The sequence below is a fragment of the Phoca vitulina genome, unplaced genomic scaffold (assembly GCF_004348235.1).
Source record: "Phoca vitulina isolate PV1807 unplaced genomic scaffold, GSC_HSeal_1.0 scaffold86, whole genome shotgun sequence".
In the NCBI taxonomy this organism is placed as follows: Eukaryota; Metazoa; Chordata; class Mammalia; order Carnivora; family Phocidae; genus Phoca; species Phoca vitulina.
The window spans coordinates 1,581,194-1,598,437 of record NW_022589789.1 but is presented as its reverse complement, the minus strand read 5'-3'; the positions used below and the strand labels follow the sequence as shown (position 1 = coordinate 1,598,437).

Genomic DNA, 17,244 nt, shown 5'->3' with positions numbered 1-17,244 from the left:
TTGTTGCAAATCTGATTTAAATGTTTTCTTTTATTTTGCTTCATCTGAGCTTTTCTTCTCATAAAATTTCTTCTTTACTCTTTCTTGCTTCTTTATTCTTCTTGCTAAATAGCTTTAGTTCATTTTCTCCATGGCCAGTTAGTTCACATGAAGAAAGTATCTACGGCTGAATATGGTACAAAAAAATCCCCTCCCATATCATGGCAGTGGAGACAAAGTTATTCTCAGTTCTCAAAAACTATGTGCTGATTGAGTGAATTTTTAGAACAGCATTAAATTTAAAAATGAAATTCTTTTGAGTGGGAAAAAACACTGATACTTAACCATTATAACACATTGAAAGTTACAAACATCTCATTGAGGAGTACATCTTGAATTTCCTTCTATATTTTTGTAAGTAGAGGTTTAAAATATATGATTTTTGTCTTGATCATGTCATTTGTTTCTCAGAATTAGGTGAGAAGGTGAGCAACACTGTTAATTATACCTCAAGAAAAAAAAAAGAAAAAAAATGGCAAGAGCAATAATTATTATTCTTATTCATGGATAAGGGAAATCAAGTCCAGAAAAATTAACAAGATTATAAGCTAATTAAAAAAATTAAAAAATAGGGCAAGAACATGAAAATTCTGATCTTAGTCTATTTTTTTAAAAAGATTTTATTTATTTATTTGAGAGAGAGAGAATGAGAGACAGAGAGCACGAGAGGGAAGAGGGTCAGAGGGAGAAGCAGACCCCCCGCTGAGCAGGGAGCCCGATGTGGGACTCGATCCCAGGACTCCAGGATCATGACCTGAGCCGAAGGCAGTCGCTTAACCAACTGAGCCACCCAGGTGCCCTCTATTTTTTTTTTTTTTTTGTATTTTACTTCACTACTTTCAGTTGAAGACAGACTTAAATATGATGAAGACAAAGATGACATGTGACTATATTAGTATGGGGAGCTGTGGCAGTCATTAATGGCATTCAATAAATATCTCCAGTTTTTCTTTTTCTGGGTGGATGATAAGATTACTTCCCTGTGCCCTTTGGGGTACCATATAGCCATATGACTTGCCATAGCTAATGACACATGTAGATATGACACGTTATTTCCAGGCAGAAAGTAAGAATCAGTTAATATATTCCTTCCCAACCTACGTTAGGATAATGGAAGTACATGGCAAGATAAAGCTTTTACCAACCTGGATCTCTGAGCACTTAGGCTGAATAGAAGCCCTTTGCTGACACGTGATGGACACATGTAAATGATAAATTACTTTTTCTTGTGGTAAGCCATTGAGATTTTGGAATTGTTATTGTAACAAAGCCTAACTTATTTGGATTTATACAGAAATTAAAGAGCATAAATGGGTAAAGAATGCACGGAACAATGGGTAAATGGATGGATGGATGGTTAGATGAATAAAAGGATGGATGAACATAGTAACTAGTGACATAGTAACCAATATCCTAAATGCTCTGATTCAAATAAAGTGCAAACCACTGGATTCTAGAAGGGTACTCTTATAAATCAGGATGCACTCATATGTTCATTTTCACAAGCAAAGTATCTATAGCTACATACTGTACTTCTAATCCCAGTATGGCGGGCAGAATAATGGTCCTGAAAAAGTATCCATGCCCTATTCCTATCCTGGAATTTGTGAATATGTTATCTTACGTGGTGAAGGAACTTTGTAAATATAATCAAATCAGGATCTTGAGATGGGATTATCTCTTATTCTGGATTATCTGAGTCAGCTCAATGTAATCACAAGGATCCTTATAAGTAAAACAGGGAGGCAGACGAGTCAGAGAAGAAGATGGGACATCAGAAGCAGAGGTTGGAGGGGCGCCTGGATGGCTCAGTTGGTTAAGTGTCTGCCTTCAGTTCAGGTCACGATTCTAGCATCTGCGGATTGAACCCTGCATCGGGCTCCCTGCTCAGTGGAGAGTCTGCTTCTCCCTCTCCCTCTGCCCCTCCCACTGCTTGTGTGTGTGCACTCTCTCTCTCTCAAATGAATACATAAAAATCTTTAAAAAAAAAAAAAAGGAAGCAGCAGAGGTTGGAGTGATGCAATTGCTGGAAGGGATCATGAACCAAGGCAGGCAAATGGCTTTTAGAAGCTGGAAAAGGCAAGGAAACAGATTCTTCCCTAGAGCCTCCAGAAGGAACGTAGCTCTATTGACACCACGACTGTAGCCCAGTGAGGCCCATTTTGGACTTCTGGCCTCCAGAATGACAAGATAATACATCTGTGTTGTTTTAAGCCATGAAGTTTGTGGTAATTTATTAGAGTGGCAATAAGAAGTGAATACACCCAATTACTTATTGTTGTTGATATTTAATCTCAAGAGATCAAATCTCTTAGCAGAAGAATACAGGAAACTCAAAGCAAATCCATGACCACTTCTGGGGGAAACATGCTACATGATCTGTAAGCTTTGCTCAAGCAAAGCCCAGCTCAGATGGGTAAGTTTTCTCTGACCCTACCATCCCAAGGTGGCACTAAAAGTTCCTGAAGTTGTTATCGATGGGAACACTCTCATTACATTTGCCTCTTCTGCCTTAGAATTCTCAAAAAAGTTGAATTTACATTACTAGATATTTGTTCGTTACTAGAATAAATCAATTACCCATTGCACCACAGGAAAATTGTCACTTGGCACCATCACAGATCCGAGAGAATTCTAGGTCTGTTAATTGCTTTGACAGTGGACCAGGTCCTGTGTCATCCATTAGTTCTTAAAGTCCTTGGAAACAGGAGCATGTCTTAAGTCTCTTTGCATCTCTCTCTAGGCACCAACACAATGTTTTAAGGAAATAATGTTCTGTACAACATAATTTTGAGAGACTACTATAAGGTAAATAAGATGGTGTCATGGCTCTCAAATAGCACACAGTCCATTGGAAGAGAGGGAGAGAGAGAGAGAGAGATGAACAAATACAATATAGTGTGGCAAGGGTTGTATTGAGAAGGATGAATTGAGAATACAATTGAAAGGAATGAATTGAGAAGGGAGGAACAATAACTCAGTGTGAGGTGGTCAAGGAAGACTTCAGAGGGGACTTAAAATTTTGCCTGGGTCTTTAAAAATGAAAGACCCCTAACCAGCAGTTTGCTAATAGAGAAGGGACTTCCAGGCAGGGGGTAACACATTGAAAAGCATGGTGTGAGTGCAGGGAGTATTTGCAGAACAGTGAGAACTGGAACAGAAAGTGCTCAGGGAAGGTGGTACAGGTCACCTGCTTTATGCCTTCATTCCCAAGTACAGATGTGTTTGTACAAGCTGAGTGGTTCTCACACCTACTGAATCAGAACCTCTGAAGGAGGGCTAGGATCCAGGCACCGGCATTTTATAAACAAATTCTATTTCACAACAAGGATCAAAAACACTGACCTAGATGGGCTCACAATTTCCTTCTAGATCAGAAATGGCATGATGCTATGAAATGATACCTATTATTTGGTTCTAACAAACTGCTTTTTAATATTGACTTCCATTTTAAGAATATTATTTCTAAAAATAGAATTTTAATAACCAAATTTGATTAAAGTTTGTTTTTTAAAGGCATAAACAAATATTTTATGCTTATTAAGAGTAGACACATTTTAAGATAATTATGGTTTCTAAGAGAAAATAAATTATCTGCATAAGTTCATATTTATTAGTCAGGAAATGAGATAACATCATCTTTGAAATTGGCTTTAGAGGTGGTGTAAAGTTCTGTCCCTGGGTTGGGAATACAGTCAACTTCCAAGCCTGGACTATGCCCTGGGATTTATTTTCCAACAGAGAGCTATTTTCACAGTAGAACATTAGGCTGGGCCTAGACTCTGGGCAAGATCAATATTGAATTTTTTCCTATACAGGCAGGTGTTCCATATGAAGTAAGGAGTGTTATTAGAAAGGGCCAGCAAACACTCCAACATCTTTATCCTAAATCCATTGCTATGCAAGCTTTCTGCTATGTCTTTTGTTTATTTATTGCCACTGCCAGCTTGTCCAGGCTTCAGGGATCTGCTCTCTGCACCAGGTTTGCTCCATTCCTGGCACTGTGAGCCCCCTCTCCCAAAAGACAGGTGTAAACTCTGCCAATACCAAATCAGCAAAGAAGTAAAACTCGCACTATTTGCAGATGACATGATGGTATGTATAGAAAACCCTAAAGACTCCACCAAAAAACTACTAGAACTGACAAATGAATTCTGTAAAGTCATAGGATACAAAATCAATGTACAGAAATCCATTGTATTTTATACACTAATAATGAAGCAACAGAAAGAGAAATTAGGAAAACAATCCCATTTACAATTATACCAAAAAAACCCCCAGCAACCTAGGAATAAACTTAACTGAGGAGATGAAAAGACCTGTACTCTGAAAACTGTAAAACATTGATGAAAGAAATTGAAGACAACACAAACAAGTGGAAAGACACTCCATACTCATGGACTGGAAGAACAGATTTTGTTAAAATGTCTATACTACCTAAGCAATCTATAGACTTAATGCAATACCTATCCAAACTCCAACAACATTTTTCACAGAACTAACACAAACAGTCCTAAAATTTGTAATGGAACCACAAAAGAGCTCAAATAGCCACAATCTTGAAACATTTTCTGGAGGCATCACAATTCTGGACTTCAAGTTATATTACAAATCTGTAGTAATTGAAATAGTATGGGACAAAATACTGGGACAAAAATAGACACATAGATCAATGGAACAGAACAGAAAGCCCAGAAATACACCCATGATTTTATGGTCAATTAATCTTCGACAAAGAGGTAAGAATATACAATGGGATAAAATCAGTGTCTTTAACAAACGGTTGTGGGAAAACTGGATAGCTACATGCAAAAGAATGAAACTGGACCTCTTCCTCACATCATACCAAAATGGATAAAGACCTAAATGTGAGATCTGAAAACATCTACAGTCTAGATCACAGGCAGTAATTTCTCTGACAGCAGCTGTAGCAACATGTTTCTAGATATGTCTCCTGAGGCAAGGGAAATAAAAACAAAAATAAACTCTTGGAACTACACAAAAATAAAAAGCTTCTGTGCAGCAAAGGAAACAACCAACAAAACTAAAAGACAACCTATTGTATGGGAGAAGATGTTTGCAAAAGACATATCCAATACAGGCTTAGTATCCAAAGTATATAAAGAACTTATACAACTCAACACCAAAGCCCCAAAAATCCAATTTAAAAATGGGCAGAAGACATGAACAGACATTTTTCCAAAGAAGATATACATATACACATGAAAAGTTGCTCAACATCACTCATCATCAGGGAAATACAAATCTAAATCACAATAAGATATCACCTCATATCTGTCAGAATAGCTAAAATCAAAAACACGTGAAACATCAAGTGTTGGAGAGGATGTGGAGAAAAAGGTACTCTTGTGCACTCTTGGTGGGAATGCAAACTGGTGTAGCCATTGGGGAAGACAGTCTGGAGGTTCCTTAAAAAAATTAAAAATAGAATTACCATGTGATCTAATAGTTGCACTACTGGGTATTTGACTATGAAAACACTAAGTTAAGGGATAAATGTACTTCTATGTTTATTGCAGCATTATTTACAATAGCCAAACTATGGAATTAGGAATTGGTAAAGAAGATGTGATATATACATGTATAATGGAATATTATTCAGCCATAAAGAAGAATGAAATCTTGCCATTTGCAATAGCACAGATGGAGCTAGAAAGTATAATGCTAAGCAAAATGAGTCAGTCAGAGAAAGACAAATGCTGTATGATTTCACTCATATGTGGAATTTAAGAAACAAAACAAATGAACGAATGAAAAGAAAAAGAGACAAGCCAAAAACAGATTCTCAGCTACAGAGAACAATCTGATGTTACCAAAGGGGAGACGGGTGGGGGGATGGGTGAAATAGGTGAAGGGGATTAAGAGGACACTTATCATGATGAGCACCAAGTAATAGATGGAATTGCTGAATCACTATATTCTACACCTGAAATTTATAACATTGTATGTTAACTACATTGGAATTAAAATAAAATTTTTAAAAAGGGAAAATAACAAGTAATGGCAAGAATGTGGAGAAACTGGAACCCTTGTGCATTACTGGTGAGATTATAAATTGGTGGACCTGCTATAGAAGGCAGGATGGCAATTCCTTAAAATTAGAGTTACCTTATGATCCAGCAATCTCACTTCTGGGTATATATTCAAAATAATTGTAAACAGGGTCTCAAAGAGGTAAGTGCACACCCATGTTCATAGGAGCATTATTCACAATAATCAAGAGGTGGAAGCTACCTGAGTGTCCCATCAATCAATGAACAGATGAAGAAGATGATGTGGTATATACATCCACCGGTTATTGTTCAGCTTTAAAAAAGGAGGAAATATTATCACATGCCTCAAACTTTAAGGACATTATGCTAAGTAAAATAAATCAGTCATGGAAAGAGAAATATTGTATGAGTCCAAGTTATATATGAGGTACCTAAAATAGTCAAATTCATAGAAACAGAAAGAATGATGGTTGCGGGACTTATGGGAGGGGGAAAAGGGGAGTTGTTTAATCTGTAGAGTTTTAAGTTTGTAAGATGAGAAAGTTCTGGAGATCTGTTTCACAACAATGTAAATATACTTAACATTGCAAATATGTACACTTAAAAACTGGTTAAGATGGTAAAGTTTACATTATGTGTTTTTACCACAATAAAAAATAATCAAGATGCAAAGTATACATGGAAACATTGCTACAATAAAAACTGGCTCTTTAATGATGGTGGCTGGCTTTTACTGCTCCAGGCTTTTTATCTGTATTAGGATTTAATTCTCTTAACCCTGTGAAGTGGCACTCTTCTTGTACCATTTCGCAGAGGAGGAGACTGAGGCAGGTAGAGGATAGGTCATTTGCCAAAGATCACGCACACGTGAGTGGAGCCAGGCGAGGGGGTGCAGAGTCTATGTTCTTAACGTCTCCATTTTATTGCCTTTCTGCATCTTACTGGAGACGCTCTAAGTTAATCAGGTAAAAATAATGTTCATTATGAGATCCTTTCCAGAATGATTAAATTGAGTTATTAGCTTCTTTTTCGTTCCCATCAAGTATAGCTACAAGATGCCCTTTAATGGTATTATGCAAAGTTTCTTAGGTCTTTCATGACCTATGACCTATGGCCCTCGGCTTAGACTTTTTCTTACAAAAATTGCATGAGGTTTACCAGTCAAGATCTAAAATCATATTTATTACGTGGACTCAGGAAAACTTCAGAGTTTACTTGTGGAAATGAATCTCATTTTCTGGGTCTTCGGTTAAGGACTTATCACGTCTTTCAGGGGATCCAGAGAAAGAGTAAATTTCTGCACTGAATAAACATTATCCTAAAAATCTAAAACTTGAGCAAATTTCCATTATTAGGTAAGATAGTATCAGGTTCCCTATAAAGATATATACACATATTAACACATATTTAGGATTTCAGCCAATCTGCCTCCTGGACATATGACAGACCACCTGGTTTTGGCAAGTCATGCCCTTGTTAGGTCACTACAAGATGAGCTTTCATTTCTAGCTGAGTTGGTTTCACTGAATAAACATTTACTGAAGAAAAAGAAAACATTTTAAATATCTTTCCTAATTAATACATCAACATCGCTGGTTCCTTTTAGGATCACAGGTTGGGTTAAATTTCTAGTTTAATAGAATCATTAAACAATTCTTTGTTATTTCTTTACAAGTGAAAAAAAACGCAGGGGTTATCCAAAACTGCTTTGTGTGGTTAAGATCTTCAGTTCCAAACAACAAAGCATGGAGTTCTCCCTTTAGACCAGGTGAGGGCACTCCTGTCCTCTTCCAAATATTTACTCACTCAAGGTGACAAAAAGAAAAAAAGTAACCGCATCTATTTAAATTAGTCAAGTTGGATGACAGTAGCTAGTTTGCTTAGTTAATTTCTATTTTGTTTCATTTTAGATCAAAACACCAGCTTTGGTTACATTCTCTGGCTTTCAACTCTGGCTACACATGAGAATGACCCGGGATAGTTTTAGACACTTTGACTTCCCAGATTCCATCCCCCCAAATTCTGATTCAGTTGGTCTGGGGTGGTGCCACAGCACTGGTATTTTTAAGAAGCACCCCGAGTGCTTCTAATGTGTAGGCAGGGGTGAGAACTACTGCTGAGTGTTACTTAATTAGGAATAGGTTTGTTAGGGGACCAATGCGGGAGATGGCGTTTCTGGTTTAAATTAGTGTGTGGCTCACCTGGGTGTTAAATAAGGCAAGATAAATAGGTACCTTTGTCTTCTGTGAATAATGGTTCTCTGCCAAGGCTTGGAAAGCCATTACAACTTGGTCATTTAGTTAAAGGTCATCCTAACTTTGCTCTTGCCCTGGCAGGAGGCTTCCTTTACTTCCATCCTCCTCTAGCCACCATCTGTCCTTTTCAGGTACCACCCAGCCTCTTAGGGCCTGTGGTTTAAATCGGCTGAACTAATCTCCTTTTTGATTTGTTCTCTCACTCCAGAGATTTCCAGGATGCTCTCCTTGGACTCCAGGGGTCCCGAGCTCTGTATCCTGCTCCTTTCTTTTCCCTTCCCTGCCAGTGGCTCTGCGTTTGCCTTCCTTCCTTGACCGTGCTGGGCTCTCCCTGAAGGCCCCCAGAGCCTGTGCCGAGCAGGGCAGGCATTTTCCACTTCTGGCTCCTCTCCCCAGTGTGAACTCTACCAGTTCTATCAGCTCCTTTCTCCAGGTCACTGCTGCTCCTCACTAAGCTAGCAGGCAGATTGTCCTTGGGCCTTTTGTATCAACTTGGAAAATGCTAACTATGCCAATGATTGCATTTCTGTGACCACAGGCAGCACGGAGTAGGTGAGCTGGCCCAAGTCAGCCAGGGGCCTGAGAGCAAACCTTTCCAAAGCTGTCCTGGCAGCCTCTAAGACTGTGTGTTTGTACGTTCTTGTGTGTAGGTCAGCACCAAATCACGGGGAAATCTTTACTCTGGTCTGATTGTGTAACAAGGTAAGCACAGCCCTGGTGAGCTGATGTTCAGGGATGGATGCACAGAGTGGTGGTCTTAGGGATTTAGAGACAGCAGGGCAGCCAGGAGAGGCCTATAGAAATAGGAGTGGCAAGTAGGATCAGTGGCTTCTAGGCCCGTGTCCACTCTTGACTGTATGGTCTTTGGCAAGTCCAGACCTCTTTGGGCTCCTGGTTTGGGGGATCTGGTCAAGCACAGCTTCAGATTCAGCAAGAAAGACCTGAGATTCCATATTTCCATCATACTCCTGGATCTTGCCCCTGCTACTTGTCTGTGGAGCAGCAAGGTTCTTGATGATGCTGGGGTCTCGGTCTTTAAAGTCGCACGATCTTGGTACATGACCTCCAAGGTCTTTGATCTGTATCCCCTTGACCAGTGCTGCCTCCTTCTCTCCCATCCCTACCAGCCATTCTGATTCTCAGAACAAGTGGTCTTCAGATGTGGGCCTTGTAAGTCTGCCTCTTCCCTATATGCACCTTCCACCCTCCACCCCGCTTCGAGGCCTGGTTTTCCCACACTGCTGTGTATGGAAATCTTCCTCCCTCAGGCCTCAGATTTTCCAGAACAGATGCCTCCCCCTTCCTCCCTTTGGTTGACCTTGTTTCCCAGCACAGTTTCTATTCCGGCGGTGTGTTTCCACAAACACCTGGCTAGATAACCGGGGACAACCTGCATCCCACCCAAACCAATAGTATTTATGTTCAGCATTGAAGGTGTCCACTGAACTCAGCAGATCAACTTCTATGTGGGAAATTGGAAAGTAGTACATTTAAATAAGCAAGCCAACTACATGCCACCTCAAAATATTCTTCGTGACTCATTCTTTTTCCCATTAAGTTTTGGATCCTCTCCCGTTAGGTGGTTGATCTTTGGTGAATAGCCCATTCTTTAAATAAAAGTTACTCAAAAGATGATTTAAAAAAGACCTTTTGATTTCAATACAGCTTAGCTACATTTTTAGCATAGCCTTTATATTGAGGATTTAATTCATTAAGATCTTGTGGGGCTTTAAACTGATGCAGTTTTGGGATCCTTAAGAGGAAGTATTCAAAATTATGAATACAAAATACTTGCAGGCCCTCTGGGTGGGTTCTGTGTGGGGGATGAGGCCAGCAGTGTGGGGGCTCACTATTTCTGAATGAATTGAACGAAGGAACCTGCCCCTCCTCCCAGTTCTGGAACTTTGGGTACCACAAGGTGGCAGTATGGTATCACACGTGGGAAAGCAGATGGCTACACGTGATTTGGAGACTCTTAACAATGTTTGCACCTATACTTTCAATTACATCCTGTACTCTGCAACTGCTTGAGTCTCTTTGTGTAATTTTTGTTTTGGTGAGACAATCTGATTTCCTTCCCCCCAACTTTCAAGGATTACAGGAACCTGCAACACCATCAGTGTAGATTAAGAAACTATAATGGTGACATCATTTGCACCTTAAACTTTCTTACACGTTTTCCACTCCCCCCCCTTTGTTTTATGGTACTTTCAAATTGCATTTATTTTAAAGCAAAAAGAAAGTGTTTCACATAGCTTTTCCCACAAGTAATTGTAATGAGCTTTGGCTTTACTAATGGATTTAACCATATTAGACTTTATTCATATTGATCTTCTAGCCACACAGAAACCATATCCCCTCCCCAGTCCCCTACCTCCCATGTTTGACAAAATTAAAAAAAAAACTAACACTTGTTCCATATAGTTAATTAAGAACACACCTGTAGAGCACAAAGGGGGGGGTATTCAGGCAAGGGACCTGTCATTTGTCTAATGCAAATTGCCAAATTGAGACTCTTCTTCCATTTTTCCACCCCCAAAATCAATTTTGCGTCTATCTACCCTTTGGATGTTGGTAAATTTGCAACTCAAGTTTTAGTTTTAAAGGCAAAGAACCAGCATTTGTGTTTTAGTATCAGTCTCTAAAATCAGTTTTTAGTGATTACAGAGGTAGGTCTTCTTACTAAGAGTTGTGCTTAGAATAGTAGGGATTTTTGCTTGTTTAATAAGCCTGTTTATATTGAGCACATTTATAGCCATCTTGTAAAAGCTATCAAATATGACTTTTTACAAGGCTATATTGAAAGATTAATAAAGGAAAAAAAGCTTCAAAGTTGGACATCTCCCACCATGTCACGGAGTTGACAATGTGTCAATAATGAGAATACTGCTACATTAGAAAACCAATATGCTAAGTAGTGGCTTGTAGCTCTCTCCCCATCCCATATATGTGGTAAAGAGTATGGAAAGTGCCCTCTCACTTACACTTTATAACTGAACATGTAAAGTTTGTGGTTTTATGTACACTACAGTACATGAGCGTCACCACCTGGGTTAGATGCAGGCCACTTATTGGTACCTACGTCACAAAATGGTTAATTCTTTAATAAAACTGCTGGGAGGTGAAGATTTTACAATGCCTCTGACCTTAAGAAATATAATCAGCATGATAGCTAACGTAGGTGTTCTTTTTTTTTTAATTTTTTATTGTTAACGTAGGTGTTCTTATTGCATATCTAATTTAAAAAATCCAATTAACGCCAAGAATGACTCTGGAAAGGATTTGCAAAATGTTTCTACCAAGAAACTCTTAAAAGCCTCTCAGGCGAGCAAGATCAGCCAAGGAAGTAGTTTCCATTCTATTAATTAAAATTTTTTTTTCTTAACCAATAAATATTCCTATTAGGAAAAGTAAAGAGAACAAACATTTTAGCAGGATGCAGAGAACATGTCCTTTCCCACCCTGCAGTGTTTGATGCCCCCCATCATTAGCAGCGTAGCTGCCCATTTCTTATCTTGATTGACAGGTTAATAAGGGACCTGGGGCTATCTTTTCAGTATGAACACACAACCTTACCAATTACTTTTAAATTATTGCTAATCTGTCAGAAAATAACAAGCATGGGGAATAAAAATATCTGAAAAACTGAAATGTCTGAAGAAGCTTTTACTTCCGGTGCTTTAAAAGGTTCAGTTCAGAAAACTTGCCAGAATTTAGTCAATAGAATTTAGGCAGAGGGTTTTTTTTTTCCTTTCTTTCTTCCTTTTTTTTTTTTTAAGAAAAACTTGTAGTTTATAATAGTTCATTGGTTCAATTAGGGGCGAAAAAGAAGGGAGTTTTGTAATGCAATTGTCCAGCAAAGGAAAACGCTTTAAATTGGGGGATTATGTGCACAGACCACCTGTAGGGCATTCAGAGCCCTTTTCTATAATGCTTCAACCCATGCCTAGCTGCCTGCAGGCTGGCTAACAATGCCGGGAAAAGCTGTTTAAAAGGCTGAGCGCACTTGTGCCTCTGGTCTTCACTAACTGTTACAAGTCTTCCTCTCCCTCGCTCTCTCTCCTTTTTAAAGTAAAAGTCCCACATCCCTTTAATGGAAGAACTTTAAGGCTCCGCGGTGGCCAATTGGTCTGCACCAAGAGGAGCCGGGCAGCAGGGAAAGAAACTTCAGACTATACGGCACATTTGGAGAGGAGAAAAGATCAAAGTTTTTCAAACTCAAAAGACCAAGTTCCCTACAGATTAACCCTATTCATTTAGCTCCTCTTAAAGGAATGATGTGCTGGGCCACTGGGCAGACAGGTAAAAAGTTCAACAATTGCCAAAGCATTCTTCTGCTAATTCAACAGCCTTCTGCTCAAATAAATTAGCTTAGTCTTGACAGAGGAACAATAGCTTTTTCTTTAGGAAAAGCAGCACATTTGATATACACAAGCCTGGAAGGTTATTAAGATGTTAACCCGTTAGTCTAATCCATTAAAGAGTGCCTGCTCCACTACCAGATAGTCAAGTGACTTATACTGTAAAGTGTGATCTATGGTTTAAAACATTAACCTCTACACTTCAGCAGTGTGTTCAGTCCCTGAAAACCCAGGTGCTTTCAAAATCAGGGACACCGAGAAATAAATGTGGGGTTTTGAAGCCTTTAGTGATATTATACAAGATAAATAACAAGGCCTGAGTGCAACTGTTGCCTTGCAAAAGTTCCATTTACACACACTAAGGTGAGTGTTGTTATCCATGGATGAGAGAAGGGCTACCATGAAAAACACCATCTTTTGGGAAGGTGCAAAAACTCAATTTTGATTTCAGTTCAACAAGGATATTTACTTTGCTAACAACTTAAGAACTAGAGTTTAACAGGTCATTTTCTCCAGCCTAAGGTCAGTGTACAGAATGAGAAACCAGAAAATGTCCATTTTTCAACGCGTCCTTAGCAAGCACTTTAAAGGTAACAGCTTAGAAGAGGCAGGGGGAAAGGGTGATGCTTAAATCATTTATCAAAAGTCATTTTATTGACAAAATAGAATACTTATATTTGTTCTTACAGGGGTGGCCTCTAAACTTTTTACAAAAAATGTACAGACTGTATATCTTTGGATATGTACATATTTTACACATTTTTACAATTTAACAAATAATTATATAAATACATCCTCTAATGTAAGAAACCCGTATTTACTTGGGGTGTATAATTAAGACATTATTTGTTTGTTTATTTAAGGCATTTGCCTGGTCATTAAGAATACCCAAACCGTGCAATTCCATTAGGTCGCGGTCATCCCTCCTCTAGGGTATGTTAGGAGTAAGAGTTTACATAGGAGAGTCGAGGGAGAAAAATAGGTCCCTCAGATGAAATCTGTAGATCTGGCTTCAAGCTCAGCAAACGGCAACCAGCGAGGGCTCCAAACCTGGCGTTCTGAAACGCGGCAGAGTCCACCCTCCTCTGCCAACAGAGATTAACGCCTGGCGGGAGGAGCTCCTCGCATATCAATGGAGGAAAGGGGGCTGGGTCTGGGAGCCTTCAATGCCAGGTACTTTGTTCTAAGCGAGTCATTTAAGTCCCAGCTAATGGATACCATTAAGAGTTCATTATCATGCTAATAGCAATCAACACGGTGAAGGGGTGGGAACCTCAGCCCGTCGAGTGTCCCTTCGCCACACTTGGTTTCCTCGCCCCCCTCCCCATTCCTTCCGGGTGCCCCCTCCCCTCCACTCAGACCTGGGACAATGGCATCTGCTTTGGATAAGACACGGAGCTGGCCGTGCCAGATCGCCACGTCAGGCCGGTGCTGACGTCGCTGTAGAGGGATCCCGCCCCACCGCCCGGGCCCCCGCCCCCACCGGACCCCACGCCCCCGCCACCCCCGGGTCCCCCGGCGCCCCCCGCGGCCGCGGCGCCCGCGCCCCCCGTGGCGCCCTTGCTGGCCCAGCAGCAGCGGGTGCACAGGGCACGCCACGACTCGAGCGTCTTGCCGGACCAGACCCACACGCCCGAGGTGATGCCCACCACGAGGCACATGAAGTACTTGAGCATGAAGACGGCGTAGTCGGGGCGGCGCGCCTGGTCTGGCTGCAGGTCCCGTAGGCACGGGCAGTTGTGCGTGGCCTCCCAGCGCGGGCGGTTGTGCTGCTCATAGAAGAGGCAGGCGACCACGACGGCGGCGGGCACGGTGTAGAGCACGGTGAAGAGACCCAGGCGGATCATGAGCTTTTCCAGTTTGTGCGTCTTGGTGGGGCCGCCCTGCTGCTTGATAACTGAGCGGATGCGGAAGAGCGACACGAAGCCGGCCAGCAAGAACATGGTGCCAATGAAGAGGTAGATGACGAGCGGCGCCAGCACGAAGCCGCGCAGGTTGTCGAGGCTCTGGTTGCCCACGTAGCAGATGCCAGCCACCGGGTCGCCGTCCACGGAGCTGAGAGCCAGCACGGCGATAGACTTCACGCTGGGCACGAGCCACGCGGCCAGGTGGAAGTACTGCGAGTAGCCGGCGATGGCCTCGTTGCCCCATTTCATGCCCGCCGCCAGGAACCACGTGAGCGACAGGATCACCCACCAGATGGAGCTGGCCATGCCAAAGAAGTAGACGAGCAGGAAGACCACGGTGCACAGCGCCGGGCCCGTGGTCTCGTAGCGCACGTGCTGCTCCACAGCGCCCAGCTCCTCATACTCGCCGCGCCCGCCCGGGCCGCCTGCTCCCGCGCCCGCCGCGCCCGCGCCCGCCGCCGCCGCCGCGCCGCCCGCGCCTGCAGTGCTGCCGGCGCCCGGCGCGCCGCCGCTGCACGCCACCTTCTCGTGGCCCGCCACCAGGCGTACCAGGTAGCCGACTGACACGAAGAGGTAGCAGGCCGAAAGAAAGATAATGGGCCGCTCGGGATACTTGAAGCGCTCCATGTCGATGAGGAAGGTGGAGACGGTGGCGAAGGTGGATACGAAGCACAGCACAGACCACAGGCCGATCCAGAAGACGGTGAAGGCGCGTTCGTCCTGGCTGAAGAAGGGGTTGTGGCAGGGCAGCGCGCAGTTGGCGATCTGGCCGGTCTTGACGCGGTTGTAGAGCGGGTGCCGCTCGCTGGACACGCTCACCATGGGCGCGCGGCACTGGCAACCCGGCTCGCAAGGCGCTGAGCCGCCGCCAGGGGGCCGCGCCTTCCCGCCGCCGCCGCCGCCGCGCGTGGGGGGCGCCGCTGCCTCCCCGCCGCCACCGCCCCTGCCGCGGGACGGGGGCCTGGCCCCCGGCGGGCGGCCGTGGCCGCTGCCAGAGGGCGGCTGCTCACCCGGAGGCGGCGGCGGCAGGCGGCGCGGCGGACTGGGTGCGGCTGTGGTGAGGTCCGTGCGGTTGTAGTCCATGCACAGCGTGTCGGGGTTGCCCTGCTCCGGCAGCCGGTCGCAGCGCATGCGGTCCGGCCAGGCGAAGCCGTACTGGCGCATGAGGGGTGCGCAGCCGGCCTTGGCGCGCTCGCACACCGAGCGGCAAGGAGGCAGGGGCTTCTTGTAGTCCTCCAGGCAGATGGGCGTGTACATGCTGCACAGGAAGAACTTGAGGTCCGGCGAGCACTGGATCTCTACCAGCGGCCAGAATTGGTGCACCTCCAGGCCCGCCTCGTCCTGCGTGTCGTGGTTGAACTGGTTGGGCATGTACGTGTAGTTGTAGCCGATGCCCTTGCAAAGAGGCACGGTAATCTCTTGGCACGCCAGCTCCTTGGCCGAGGCAGCCGCCGCGCCGCTCGAGCGCTGCAACAGCGCCAAGGCGGCCAGCAACGAGGTCACTTCCAACAGGTAACCCCACTCCATGCTGCGCGCCTCGGCCCCGCGCCCTCGCCCTCCAGGCGGCGCGCGGAGGGGCGCCGGGGTATTCGGCGAGGGAGCCGGAGAAGGGGAAAGCGGGTGCCCTGTTGGTCTCTCTCCTGCCTCTCCCGGAAAGGGGATCTGCAGATAACCTAGTCCCTTCTCGGGACGCGTCCGCACAGCGGGGTCCGAAGCCTGGGCAGCGGCGGTGAGGGTTTTGCAGGCGTGCACCACAGTCCCCGAGTCTGCCCTGCTGACTCCCGGTCGAACTCAGCCCTCTCGCAGCACAGTGGCTGGTCCCCGGCTCATCGTCCCTCTCTCGCTCGCTTTCTCTCCCGCGCGCCCGGCCACTTCTCCACGAGGCGCCGGCGACGGTGCGGTGACTTTGCCGGGCACAGAGGGCGGCTGCACAGCAAGTTTCCTTTCGGGCCGCGGTGCGCAGTCAAGATGGCTGGGCAGGCCGCTCCCCGCGCCGGGTCAGCCCCTGTAGCCCCCTTTCTGTCCCCGGGGACTCATGCTCGCCCCCAAAGCTGCGCAGCTCTGCCGCCGGAGTTCGGGACCCGCCTCCGCAGAGGCCGCCGCCCTCTTTCCCCGGCGTCGGTCCGTCTGTCCACCGCCGGGACTGACAGACTCCGCCTCCGGTAAAAGTCCGCTCCGCGCTCCGGCCGGCAATCGGGCGAGGTGTAGGCAGACCCCTTCTTGCTAGACACACAGAACCAGATCCAGACCGAGAAGGCGGAGTAGACACCTGAGCGGCGCGGCCCGCGCCCAGCCGCCACCGCCTCCGCCGCCTCCGCTGCCTCCTCCTCCTTTTCCTCCTCCTCCTCCTCCTCGGCGGGAGCAGCGCCCTTCACCCAACTTCCCGGCTCCGGCCCCGCTCGCGCCGCCCGGCCCGCTCATGAATATTTATACAGCGCGGACTCGGTCTCCGCCCTCGGCCGGGCGCACCAATCGCCGGGTGACGGGGCGGAGTCTATGCGCTCCCAAGACTCAGCCTTCCTTAAGGCGGTCCGGAGTGTCCCCACGGCCATGCGCGCTTTCTGCGGCTGGAGAGTTTTGGTAACCTTGGGATTGACCGCAGAGAGCGAGGTTTTGCCACGATTGTTGCCACATAGCTCAGTGCGTTTGAGTACTTGGTTCCCTTCTC

The 17,244-nt window shown here is 44.8% G+C and overlaps 1 protein-coding gene across 1 annotated transcript; it reads right to left on the bottom strand.

Annotated features, from left to right (window-relative positions):
* Nucleotides 1–12,499: 12,499 nt before the first annotated feature.
* Nucleotides 12,500–16,957, bottom strand: FZD8 (frizzled class receptor 8). The gene has a single exon (XM_032395674.1). The coding sequence runs from the start codon at nt 16,101–16,103 to the stop codon at nt 14,025–14,027; it is 2,079 nt and encodes a 692-aa protein (XP_032251565.1). The 5' UTR covers nt 16,104–16,957; the 3' UTR covers nt 12,500–14,024.
* Nucleotides 16,958–17,244: the final 287 nt, after the last annotated feature.

Coding starts and splice junctions, on each gene's coding strand:
- FZD8 (XM_032395674.1), bottom strand. CDS start 16,103: ATGGAGTGGGGTTACCTGTTGGAAGTGACCTCGTTGCTGGCCGCCTTG.